Consider the following 13,689-nt stretch of genomic DNA (forward strand, 5'->3'; position numbering starts at 1 on the left):
TTGATGTTTCCAACATTTGAAGGAAAACTATAATATAAGCCCGCATTATCATTCCTGCTTTATGCTTGCACCTAGAAGATGTAGTCTAGCGGGGAAAGAGTAAATTTAAAAAACAACGGGATTGAGATATGTTTTTAGGAAAGTTTCCACATATGTTAGTAAACAAACGATGCAGTCGTGCAACAGTAGCAGTTTGGAGATTCCGAATTATGATGCTATAAAAACAGCAAACTGCTTTGGCTCCATCTGAAGAGGCTCCATGAGAAAGACTGTTTAAGCGTCTCAAGAAGTTGCATTGGCACTGTGCTATTGCTTTTGTTTAGTTTTGTTTCTGGGCTTTGCTTCTATTCGCGTTCACTTGACACATTTTTCGAATGAGTTAACACATTGGAAGTACAAAAGTCCAGAAGTACAAAGCTTTCCATGAGGCTGAGCTGCACTGTGTTTGTCTGCGGAGTAGGTACAGAATCTGGCTAAAGTGCCAGGCAGTTACACTTCTTGTCCATTAGCCGATATGTTCTATGCAAGAACTTTATACACCCGTGAGCCATGTACCTAAACATAGCTAACACTAACTCACTGCGTGACGACTAACCTTAAATTTGCTGTTCTGATGTATTATATATTGCAGTATGTACAGGATTTTTCACCTTGGTCCAAGTCAAAGGCTGACACCGTCAACACGGCGGTCCCTCGCGGTTGGTTCTCTGCGATCTGGCCTTCGTAGTTGCTCTCTTCGAACCGTGGCACTTCGTCGTTGACGTCGACCACGTAGACGCGCAGCAGCTGGCTGGAGGAGCGGCGGGGGGCGCCTTGGTCCTCGGCCACGATGGTCAGGTTGAAGACTTCCTGTTCCTCGCGGTCCAGAGGTTTGAATATAGATAAAGAACCTGCGAACATGAAGAAATAAGGGGGGATTATTTCCTGATTCTGACATTACTAAGGATGCCCATGTCTTCCCATCACATTCTAAGGTCTGGGGCCACTTCCTTCGGGGTACCATTTAACAATTTCTAGGTGTTGTCTTAGTCTCGTGAGGTCGGAAATGTTCTAATGGACCCACAAGTGTATTGGTGGATTCATGACTCAAACAACTTTTGTGAATTGTGCCTTTCACCTCCTTGTTAGAGAATTGCAAGTTGTGAAAAAGATGGAACAGTTGGACAAATGAGGTGAAATTCAGTTCACCTGTAAAGGGTATAGCGTAGTGCGTTACCCCTAACTTTATGGACGAAGTCTATCTTTTCCACGGGACAACCATGACAAACATGCTGAAATCATCAGCGGCAATAAAACACACCGCTCTCCAACCCAGCAAAAAATGTGAAGTATTACCTACCATGTGAGGGCCGACTAAAAGAACATACACACACAGAATTTTGCCTACCTGAACACTGCCGACTACCACCATCACTGCACTCGTAGCCTGCAACGGTCTGGCCACATTTATAAGATTTTCCACAGCAGAGCGTGGCAGCCATGAGGGAAGAAGCCATAAACACACACTCCAGACACGCAACATCAAGGCCTGCCGTGCTCTGTGGAAATTAGGGGTCACTTCTCGTCTTTTATTTTCAACCTTTAAAGCATGAGCTTGCATTGATTCCTTTTCAATTTCATGCCTTCAATTGCTAAGTGAAAGAAAGAGAAAGCCCACGCCGGTTTTGTTTTGGATGCTCTCGCGGGTAGTTTTGCCCTTGAGCTTTTAATCTGGTCCGAGTTATTGCTTTGAATTTTTTTTTTTCTTCTTTGACTCATGCCGTGATCCAGCTCTGTCCCCGATCACTTGTAGCACATGTGAAAGGTAAAAGAAAAGGGAAAAAAAGAAGTGGGGAAAGGGGAAATTTCATTTGGGGCCTTTCTAACATCTTAAGCCTACGTGACTGCTTTGTGGCGCCACAACACTTTGGATGAAATGCATTCATCACGAGACATCAAGATGCCTTGTGTTTCGAGCGTGGGGAGTGCAGGTAAGATCGCGATAGTGGCGTCTGCCTCTGACATAGTGGCCACACATCACAAAAATTATATACAGTGAACCCCCGTTTATCACGGAGATAAATTCCAGACCCATTCAGAGATCTCCATACAGAGAGACCTGAGAGAAAACCCAAACACTTGATAAAACACGAACAAGAGAAAAGAGATAAAACATTCAATGTATCTGTTCCTTTAAGAGGCGGAGTCTGTTGCAATACCGAACCACAGATTTTTTTTTTTTTTGCAGTAATGCAGCAGTTCAGATAAATTCCACAGAACAACTGCATTATGAAAGTGCTGCAAATAATTTGAATTTCACCATCTAGTGGATGAGCTTTGATTTTCCTTAATTGTTTGATTGCATGGACGAATGAACAAAAATACAGTTTTCAAAGAATAATATTATTTGGATAAATCAAAGGGGTTTTTCAAAAAGCACTTTTTTGTCACATTTGTTTCTAATTTCAGCGGTACGGTGGATCATCTGGTAAAGCGTTCAATCCCGGACCCGCCTGTGTGGAGTTTGCATGTTCTGCCCGTGCCTCCCACATCCCAAAAACACGCAACATTAATTGGACACTCGAAATTGCCCCTAGGTGTGATTGTGAGTGCGGCTGTTTGTCTCCATGTGCCCTGCGATTGGCTGGCAACCATTTGAGGGTGTACCCTGCCTCCTGCCCGTTGACTCCCCGCGACCCTCATGAGGATAAGCGGCAAAAGAAAATGGATGGATGGATGTTACTAATTTCAGTTTGACGTGACAGTATTTGACATGTGAGAGTCTGAGGAAAATCAACCAACTCGAGACAGATGGCGTGACTGACAAGGCACACTCAAGGTTGACACATTTAAGGTACATTCCAAAATTCAATCTGACAGTTTAACTCTACTCCGAGTGTGAGAGTGTTCAATACATTCCAACAACGCAGAGTTTCGGAAATCAGCCGGAGTGTACGTAACAGAGTGCAAAGGGTGTATATAGAAGAACGCACCCTAGTGTTGCTAGTAACAATCCAATTCGAGTAAGTCATGCTACCAGTGTAAATCCAGCTACAGTACGTGGAATGATGATGCTTTTTTCTTTTCCACGACTGTTTTGATTCAATTGACGTTTTGTAGTATAATTCCATTTTTGTTGTCCATATTACGTTGTTTAACGTTTGGATGTTTGGAATACAAACACTACTACTACTATCTAGCAGCCATGGCTAACATCAGTTTGTTTACAGTGCACACGAGTGAGGGGCGTGGCTTTGGTCAGAGACGAGGGGGGAAGGATTAGTGACATACGGCTCTGTTGAAATCATGCTAGCAGTTTCAAAAACTGCAAACTTTCCTTGAAGTAAAACCGTATAAGTACCTACCGCACCTCCGGTCATCTGTCACAGCACACCATTGGACAAGTGGTTCGGTCGTTGGTCTTCCCGCATCACTAACCCCCAAACTGGAACAAACCATTTGTCCAAACGATCACCCCTCGTCATCTACAACCGACAAGTACGCTTTGAAAACACTCGTGACGGTGGCGACAGGCCCCCAAATGTTTCCAACCCCGCGAGGCGATTTGAGGACGAGGAGGCGGGCGGAGACGTACACGTGTCCCCGACGCCACAACAAAGCCCACGGGACCAAATAGCCTGAGGTCGGCGTTTAGACCAGGACCACAGTCTCACACGAGCTCGCACATATAAACACGCGTAACCGATCCCCCTCCTCTAATGGTTCCCAGAAGCCCGAGCGGGAGGTTCTTTGCTCTTTCACGGATGATGACGCGTGTTGCTTGTGTGTGTTTAATATTTGTCAGGCCCACTTCATCTCTGTGGCCTCCAGCTGAGAAAAATGGCTCATAAAAGGTATAACAAGAGTTGCGATCTCCTCAGAGGTTTCGCGGCGGAACAACAAGGGTTTGCGTGTTTACGGTTAGTGATCAAGGGAAACGGCAGCGGAGGGGGTGGGGGGCCGACTTTGCTTCTCAAAGGTCAACAGATATACGTACAGCGAGCAAAGAAATTGTCAGGTGCTGCAAATTCTTCAAAAAGAGGTGCCGTGAAATGACATGGACAGGTGAACACGTGCGGGCCGTCTGCTCCACTGGCGGAATGGAATTCATAGCAGGTGGTGGAAATGGAAAAAATGTAGATAGGGTAGTATGTTCCAGTGAGGGTTTTTTTTTTTTTTTTTTTTTTACATGCAAAGAAGCTGCAAAAAGAGGCTCGAATTAAGGGCAAAAACGAATCCCGCAGATCCAACTACTGTAGTTAGAATCGTACAGTAGTTGCCATGTGTCAAACATTTCTACAGCCGTTTTTTATATTATATTGGAAAAAAAATTGGCCCCGCCCGCGTGGAGTTTGCATGGTCTCCCCGTGCCTGCGTTGGTTTTCTCCAGGCACTTCGGTTTCCTCCCACATCCCAAAAACAGGCGAGATTAATTGGACACTCTAAATTCCACCGAGGTGTGATTGCGAGTGCGGCTGTTTGTCTCCATGTGCCCTGCGATTGGCTGGCAACCAGTTCAGGGTGTAGCCCGCCTCCTGCCCGGTGACAGCTGGGATAAGCTCCAGCACTCCCCGCAACCCTCGTGAGGATAAGCGGCAAAGAAAATGGATGGATGGGCTCTGGGCAGTCTGGTTTCCTCCCACATCCCAAAAACATGACCGAGTGCAGAGGGTGAAGTTACACATCCAACTCAATATTTTCCTGTTTAGCTAATTTATACAGTATGATAACAGTTTCCACGCTGAGTTCTTCAGCCATTAACTCGTCAGCTAGCCCGATCTTCCATTTTTCAAGCCGTGGCTGGAGTTGCCAGATAGACAGAACTACTACTACTGATCATCGAGGGACACTCGAATCTCAAGTCTCAGAGTCACCACAAGTCTCTAAATAACTCCACAACTAATCGCAAGGTTGGTTCATATTTTTTGAAAGATTATTAAGCTAGAGGGGCCAGACTATTTGTTGACAATACTGAATAGCCCTCAGGTCGACTCCTGTGTTGGGCCTCTAGGCATGCAAATTAGCTCACCAATAGGAATCCTACGACTACCAGGACATACCTGTGTTGGGGTTGAGGCTGAAGGTTCCACCCGCGTTGCCCGATTGGACTCGGTAGGTCACCCTGCCGTTCTCCCCTTTGTCCGCATCCCTGGCCATGACGTAGAGCGCCACGAAGCCGATGGGCTGGTCCTCCATCACGCTCACCGCCGTCGGCGAGCTGAACACCGGTGTGTTGTCGTTCTCATCTGTGACGTAAATCCTCGCAGTGACCGAGCTCCACTGCCTCTCACCGGCATCCAAGGCGGAGTCCGTTGCTTTAACCACCAAGACCAGACTGGGGTTGACCTCGTGGTCCAGCTCTTGGTTTAAGGTTAAAACGCCAGTGGAAGCGTCCAGGTTGAACAGACCGGGTGTTTCTGGAAAATGTTGGAGGATGGAGTACCTCAGGTCACTATTGGGCCCACTTCCATCCTTGTCTGTGGCCTGGAACGTGAAGACAGAAGTACCCGGCTGGACGTTTTCTGAGATGACGATCGTGACAGGGTCCTCGGGGAACTGAGGGGCGTGGTCATTGCTGTCCTTTACGTTAATGTCAAGGTGGACCAGGGTGCTGATGGGCGGGGCCTGGGAGAAGTCATCAACCTCGATCTTCAGCGTGTAGTGCGCATCCTGCTCATAATCGAGAGGCCGTGCGAGATAGACGTCTCCGGTCAAGCGATCCACCACGAAGGTCCCGTCCCTGTCGGTACCCCCCACCACCATGTAGGTAACTTCGCCCTCTGCCGGAGTTTCTCTTTCGTGAAGCCGGACGGAACCGACGACTGAACCCGGCTTGGCCTCTTCCACAGAGTTGAAAGCTAGAGAATAAGAATTGGTCTTTGAAGAGGGTCTGCTCATGCTGAGAACCTGAAAAAAAAAACATGAGGTTTGTATAAGGAGCCAAGAGCCTGAATCCAATGTTCCTTTGACAAAGCCTGGTGGCAAATTATAATTACATGCAACACAGAACCAAAAATATGTCATGGTTGTTTTGGACCAAGCAGAAACAAAACTGATGCACTTGCTGGCAAGTGTGTATGTGTTCTCGGCGCAGTAATAAAGCCAGTTACGTTTCTTTTTTTTTTCTTTTTCTTAGACAGGTCGATTACATTAACCCTATTCAATCTGATAGTTGTGTGAATTCCTCCCCCCAAAAAAGAAATAAAAGTTACATTACACCAGCCTAAAGTATTACACTAAGAAACTTTCTTTCTTCAATTTGCATGACTAAAATCTTTCTTTCGTGGTGAATCCTCTGAATAATGTTAAAATTGTGACATTTTGACATAGGCCAACAAGCTTGGCAATAATGTCTCCTGACAGTCTTGGATGCCTGCTTCTGATTAGGGTTCCTTTGTGTAAATTCCCAAGGAGGTGTTTGTCAAAGTACAAGACCTGAAATTTAAAAATAGTTATTTTAGGAACAATGACCAGAAACTGACAAAAACCGGCCAAAAAGCTCAAAAAGCCCAATTTCCTGTTCACTTGCAAGCATAGGAATTTCATTATTCCTGTTTGGATCCACCCAATTTCAGTTTTAATCGTGTAAAATTATGTTTTGAGGGAAATTTGTAACTTTCCAGGGAGGTGGCATGAGTGAGGTTCAGTGGTTGTGCTCACAACCACTAAAATATACACAGTTTCACCAGGATGCACACACTTGCAAACATATGTGAGTTTTTGGGAATGATGAACTCCCCCGCAAAAGTATATTTGTTTCTCTAAATAATAGTAATTAACTGCAATTCCAAAAAAGGAATGAAAACGAAAAATATTTGTCAAAATAAATGAAAAAGTTATTTAAAACGTAATTGTATAAACGTCCGCAATTGGACTAACACCGTTGCCTCATAAAGGAAGCGCACGGCTGTAAGTCGGCCTTGACGATATGTGACACGACAAGCTATAAATTGCTTCCACATTCGATGGAAAAAGTGAGCTGTTCCAGCTAGAAAATGTCAACCCCCTCACAAAATAATCGCCAAAAGATGATTAAACGACGTAAAATAAACGCATCGGCAGGCAAGAACAACACGGCGTTGTTTAATCCAATTATTGAACAATTATGTCTTTAAATTTGGGGAAAAAGTCAGCTATAAATTTGTTTATCTGGCAACTCCATTTTTCCTGGAACCGTTATGTTCCTTCCTCTGTGTCGGATTTCTTCTCTGGGTTACAAATTAAAAGGAGGACTTCCAAAATAATTCACTGAAAAGTGAGTCTTTTGCACTCCGACTCACTGTAAAAACGGGCTACTGTATTGAAAGATTGTTGAAGTCACCGTGAAAAACCTCAATCACTGCTGGCACTCGTCAGACAAGCCAGCTGAGAGTGTTTGATTCACTCCCACTTTTCCATGAAAAAGCTTTCGAAATATCACAAGGATAGAAAACGAGACTTTTTCTGACTTGTCTGATACGACTGAGGGGACCGGCCTGGCTCCGGCTCGGGTCTGACCTGAATGGCGATGGCGCAGGAGGCGCTGCGAGGCGGCAGTCCTCGGTCGCTTGCCGTAACCGTCAACTCGTATTCGGGACGCTCTGAGTGGCTAAGGGGCGATGACGAGTGCAGCTCGCCCGTGTTGGGGTTCAGGAAGAAGCGCTCTGCCCTTGGACCTAGAAGACGTGAGGTTCCAAATGTTTAGAGTACAGCTCTCGAAAAAAGTCAAGAGTCTCCTTCTCTGATTTCCTGATTTGAATAACAACAACATTTTTGTTTGATTACATAAACTGCAACAACATAACACCCAGATTCCCAATGTAAATATTCCAGGAAACTCATTTTTATCTATATTAAGTCACAATCTGGTTGCTAGCTAAATAATCATATTTTTACCGAAAAAAAATAAAAATAAAGACCAGTTTATTGAAGAGTTTGGTTAACAGTAAGGATCTGATTGTGCCAGGATGAAGGAAAAGTTAGCTACAACAAGATGGGGAATGTTAGCCGGTTAGAAAATGAACCCAAAAGAAATCTGGACTGGTGTGATTTGAATTTTTAGTGTTTGATCAAGCCAAGAATTCACAAAATCCTGTTTGCAACTACATCACATCACCAGCTGCTAGTTAGTGAGAGCTAAAAAAATTATTTTTAGCCAAATTACACCAGTGTATGTTTACCATTTCAAGGACAGTTGACTTTATAGAACAAGGCAATTGCTGTTTTGCTGTACCTGACAAAGAGTAGTGTATGGTACCATTCTCTCCTTCGTCAGGGTCTTTGGCTTGTACTGTGCCCAGTAGAACCCCAGAGGAGTGACCCTCCGACACCTGTCAATCAAGCAAGTAAATCTCACCGAATGACCGATCGTTAATTTTCGTTCTTCTATGGTCTTGCGCCGTCACCTTTAAGATGAGTTTTTTTCCCGGGTGGCTGTGGACAAATGCTGGAGTGTTGTCGTTGTCGTCCAGCACACTTATGAAGACGGTTCCGGTGGCGCTGCGCGAAGGTGAGCCTCCGTCTTGCACGACCACCGCCAGCTGGTAGCTGGACTGCTGCTCCCTGTCCAAAGTGGCCTTTGTGCTCATTTCACCTGAGAGCAGATGTGACGCTTCATTAGAGCTGACGTACTGGACGAACGAGGGAGGTCGGAAAATAGGCTTTGGGCCGATAAAACCCGAGTACTATATGATGTACAACATCTGCAACGAGCAAGTCCGTGTTGCGAGCTTGACAGATACTGTTGAGGCTTGCTAAGTTGCCAGAAAGTGATCACAAATCAAAGTGTGGGTCTCCTCCCACGCACTAACAAAGTCAGCAGGCCAATTAGAGCGCAACAACGCACTGCCGCCACTGTTTGAATTATTCACCGCACCGGGCAAAGATGCAGTTTTCGCCTTAATTGATTGTATTTCTGAATAATTGAAATGTTCTGCGAGTGGGGTGGGGGATGTGTCATATTAAAAGATTTGCGTCTTTGATTTGCAGCCTTCCACCGTCTAAGGACTAAAGCATTTGGCCCAGTTTTGACCTGACGGTACGAAATAATTATGTGATGTGATCTGACGGGATTTGACAGAGATACCGTCTAAGCTTCTGAGGGCATCATGGTGACATGTAGTGGTTCGTACATCTGTCTCACAGATAGGAGCACTTGGGTCTTTGCAAACACTTCTACAGGGAGTTTCCATGTTCTCCCCCTATGCCTCCCTTACCAGAAACATGCTGCAGTTGAAAACTTTAAATTGAATGTGAGTCTGAATTGTTGTATGTCTAGTTGTGCCATTTCAACCTCCACCATGATTCTCAACTATGTGTATCACAACTGTATAGACAGATCCTTAGAAGGAATAGCAATCCATTTTCTAGTCACAGCCAGGCTGCTATATCAAAAAAGGTACCAAGGAATTTAATGTGCTTACAGTTGCCTTTTTTTAAACTAACCTGTTTGCGAATTGATCTGGAAGTTACGGTCAGGGTAAACCAGACGGTAGCTAAGGCGTCCGTTGGAGCCGCTGTCACGATCGCTGGCCAACACGTGACCGAAGCCCGTCCCCGCCGGCAAGTTTTCCCTCACAGCCATGAAGACTCTGGGTTGGGTAAGCCGAGGTGGGTTGTCGTTCTCATCTGTCACAGATATCCTCACGGTGGCACTGCCGGTCTTTTTCAGATGTCCGTGACCTGCACTGGCCACCACGGTCAGGAGATACATGTCCTTCACTTCTCGGTCGAGGGCGCTCTTCACGAAGAGCCAGCCGCTGTCCGAAGCAATCCCGAAGCCGGCAGCATCGCCATCTGGTCGCAGGTGATATGAAAGAGGGCTGAAGTAACCGGAGCCTGATGTTTCTCTATTGAGGGCTCGGACCCGTAGGAAGCGCGTATTAATTGGAGTGCCTTCTTTTAGTTCCACTCTGTAGGTGAGAGTATCAAACACTGGTCCCTGGTCATTCTCTGCTTGGACATGGACCACAAGCATAAAGGTCGCACTGAGCTGAGGCACTCCACTATCTTTGGCAATCACTTGGAGATCATAGCGGGGGACACGCTCATAGTTGAGGACCCCCACCAGTCGTAGATCCCCGCTGCTGCGTTCAATGCTAAAAGCTCTCTGGATGCCACTTGGAGATGACACATCAAAGGACAGCTGGCCGTTTTCTCCAGAATCTCTGTCCTCAGCCTGTACGCGATATACCAAAGTCCCAATTTCTGTTTGCTCAGGCAGCAACAAGGACTCGGAGGACGAGGGAAAAAACACAGGAGGGTTATCGTTGACATCCTCGACGGTGATGTGAACCCGGGTCTGGCCAAAAGCGGGCGGGTTCCCAGTCCGGGCCTGCACTTCCAAGTCAAGCGTAGGCTGGGATTCGTGATCTAGGGAAAGACTGGTCCGCAGGGCCCCAGTTTCTGGATCCACTGTAAAGTATCCTGTGGGGTCCCCAGAGCTGATGGTGTAGGCCATATCTCTGAGGGGGCCTAGCAAGGGGGGGAAATGAGACACAAACCAGAAGTTATCATCACCCAAGAGGCTGCTGTGAAAAGCACTTAAGCATGCGCCAAAGATACCATTTGTCAATTTCTAGACTGTGTGTAAAAGCCTGAGAAAATGACTGTATAAACACATTAGTAAAATAGAATTTTTGAATGATGTAAATTCTGAGGTAAGTGTGCATGTTGGCACTTTTTAAAATGGAATGCATCATCTGGGTAACGTGAATCTGGACCGCACCTGTCTTACTCTTGGCCAGGACAGTCCCCACGACAGTTCCCTGCAAAACATCCTCGGAAACTGTGAAGTAGTACTGAGCCTGTTCAAACACAGGAGGTGCCACTGTACCCGCTACCACGCTGATGTTGACCCTGGCGTTCACCAGGGTGGCCAGACCTCCGCTGTCCTGGGCTGAGATCACCATTGGTATGATGGAGTTGGCCTTGCCGTGGACAGACCGAGAAAGAGAGATCACACCTGCACAAACAAGATTGTTCGTTGAATGGATTCTTTGTGAACAATCAATGTTAGGGTGGGGAAAATACAGACTTTGATGCACAAACCTGTGTCTTTGTTTAGGGTGAAGTAAGGGGAAGACCCTCCGGATACCGTTTTGTACGTAATTCGGCCATTCTCTCCCGAATCTGGGTCGTAGGCGATCACTCGGACCACAGAGGTCCCAGGAGCGCTCTGCGAGCTAAGACTGACAGCGTAGCTCACCGGATAAAAGGCGGGTCTGTTATCATTCACGTCCACCAGATCCACCTTCACGTAGGCGAGCGTACTCAGTCCCCCCTGTCCGAGAAACAAAAACCTCTCTTGTTATTTTATGCCGTCATGTCAGATAAATCACCAAACACTCACAAGCGTTGCAAGTAGACCGTATTTATGATACAGAAATAAACCCCGGTGAAAATATTCTATGTATAGAGTGACCTCGGAGAACAGTCCTAACAGGTCAGATTGATAGTCTCTCCTGGGAGAGGCCTGCCCAAGGCAAGGTCTTTTCTGCAGTCGGTTTCATAAGGCTTTTCATTTGCGCTGAATACAATGCAGCCATTTCATTTGGACCAGGTGGCAAAAACAAAGGAGGCAGCCGTTCAACCTAATAAAATATTACTGCCTGACAGCTGAGGCATTTTGTTCCCTCCTCATCTAATCGTTTTAACATGGCCGTCATTTTCTTTCATTTCTCAGCTTGTATTTTCATAGCAATATATGACATAAATCGACCAAGATGCTCACATCTGATGACTGGCCACCGCGACTTTACCCTGTGGCCCGTAATGCTAACACGTGGTGTGCTGCTGGGTTTATGGGACGCGGTAGTTTAAAACATTGTTTTTGTAAAGGCCGCTGCTCACCCCATCCACCGCAGTAACAGTGAAGTCGTAGCTGCTCTGGCCTTGATCACGGTCCAGTGCGGTCCGGGTGCAGATGACGCCGGTCTCTTTGTCAATGGTGAAGAGAGAGGTGGTGGCACTGTTCAGCCCCGAGCTCAGCGAGTACGTGATGGAGCCAAAAGAGCCGCCGTCCGCATCTGTTGCCATCACCTAAGGGGAAGACGAAAACACGGGGGGTTGAAAAACGATCATACCAAAGTCGGAAGCGACGCAGACCGGATCGAAGGATACACGATAGTCAAAGGAGAATGTCATAGCAGGTGCTGTTTAAAAGCATCTTTGGACTCTTCCTATTTTGTTTATCTGAGCCAAGCAGGCCCTCTGGCAGGATGTGGGCTCTCAGGGAAACGAAGGAGGATGACTTCTCCAGGAACCGGGAAGAATGCCAGCATGGGGAAAACTGCCTGCTCCAGGAATGGCGTCTGTCTACAAAGGACATCGACGGCGGTGGCGGCTGCGGAACAGCGGCGTACCACACTGTTCCCTTCAGTGTGGCGCATTATACCCTGTAATGTCCCGCTTGTGGTGTGGTTTTAATAAAAGCGTGCTATCTACAGAGGGCTGCAAACCCGCCAAAGTCGTAAAAGTAGCTCACGAGCCGTCAGCCACCGAGTCATTTACTGCAGGATCTCCAGAGATGCGAGATGGGGCCTCTGGGGACTGGCAGTATATAATTATTTGCAAGTGTTGGCTACAGATGGAGGCAACCAAAGTCAGATTAAAGGAAACAAATGTATTGTTAGCTCCATGAAGGTGGTTATGTTTTAGTAGGTATCTGAAGAGGTCTGCTTATGGTGACAAACTTTTAGATTAATTGAAATTCCATTGGAAATTGGAGCAAACTGATAAAGATGAAATGACTGACCAAGGTATCAATATGACAATGTTTAAATACAACACAAATAAGCCCCAAATTTTCCACGCAGTGAGGAGGACGTCAAAGAAATCTGACTGGATCCTCAGTGAGCAGAGTTACAGATATCGCTACTTTTTGGGACTTCTAAATTATTATTTTTGTAAAAATCTCCAGTCCGCTGTGTTGTAACTGATGTATCTCTGTTTACATTTCACGTTCTTTCAGTCACTCGGCGGTCTACGCGTCATCATCTGCAGCACTCACCGACCGGTTGGGATTTCAATTTCAAAAGTAAAAGCTTATCTTTTCAAACTTTCAACCGCAACGCGATGAAAACACAAATACAAATGTTGACAAATACAAATGTTGATAAACGAGTGTAAAAGCTCGTCCTTCGACATCGACGCCGTTAATGTAACGGGCAGAAAACAGAACCTGTTGCTGCAACGTCCAAGCACCTGAGTCGCCATCAGGAGCGTGGCCAAGGAAAATAATGTTCATCATCCAAAACCAGACTTTTTCTTGAAAAAAAAAGGTGAAAAAAGTGAGTGTCAGTAAAATCGTTGACTCGAGGCGTTGAAGACTTGAGGGGGGGTGCGGGGTGGCAGATGGGAGGCGTGCATTTGGAACTCCTAACAGAGGACGAGTAGTGTGTAGGAGGGAGCGAGCCAGCCACAGAGAAGAATAATAAACCACACGAGCAAAGGGGAAACCAAGAGCCAATAGAAAGCAGCTACTCCATCTTTAACGCGCACAAGGGCTGGCTTGCGCACTAACATTTTATCAGTTACAGTTAAATAAGTGAGCCTGCAGCCTTATGTGCTTGTTTTCTCTGCAGTTGTTTGACAAGTATTAATACAGGGGAAAAAAAGGAACAGTTTCTGCATGAATAACATCTGAAATATTTAAAAGCAAATAGTTATAATGTCATTCAAGTGATAATGCTGCAAGTAGGCCCTCGTGCCAACTTTTTCATGGCAAAAAAA

General features: G+C 46.1%; 1 protein-coding gene across 3 annotated transcripts in view; it reads right to left on the bottom strand.

Annotated features, from left to right (window-relative positions):
* The window catches only part of LOC133505324 (protocadherin-16-like), a 101,187-nt gene that overhangs the window by 9,131 nt on the left and 78,367 nt on the right, over positions 1-13,689 (bottom strand). For all 3 annotated transcript variants that reach the window (XM_061828460.1, XM_061828461.1, XM_061828462.1), the window contains 9 exons: positions 11,809-11,997; positions 11,008-11,239; positions 10,685-10,921; positions 9,403-10,431; positions 8,364-8,551; positions 8,192-8,288; positions 7,477-7,634; positions 5,040-5,886; positions 651-890 (listed from right to left, as the gene is read on the bottom strand). In XM_061828460.1, the coding sequence (XP_061684444.1) occupies positions 651-890; positions 5,040-5,886; positions 7,477-7,634; positions 8,192-8,288; positions 8,364-8,551; positions 9,403-10,431; positions 10,685-10,921; positions 11,008-11,239; positions 11,809-11,997 (3,217 nt within the window). The remainder of the gene's footprint in view (positions 1-650; positions 891-5,039; positions 5,887-7,476; positions 7,635-8,191; positions 8,289-8,363; positions 8,552-9,402; positions 10,432-10,684; positions 10,922-11,007; positions 11,240-11,808; positions 11,998-13,689) is intronic.

This window comes from Syngnathoides biaculeatus, chromosome 8 (genome assembly GCF_019802595.1).
Source record: "Syngnathoides biaculeatus isolate LvHL_M chromosome 8, ASM1980259v1, whole genome shotgun sequence".
Taxonomy (NCBI): domain Eukaryota; kingdom Metazoa; phylum Chordata; class Actinopteri; order Syngnathiformes; family Syngnathidae; genus Syngnathoides; species Syngnathoides biaculeatus.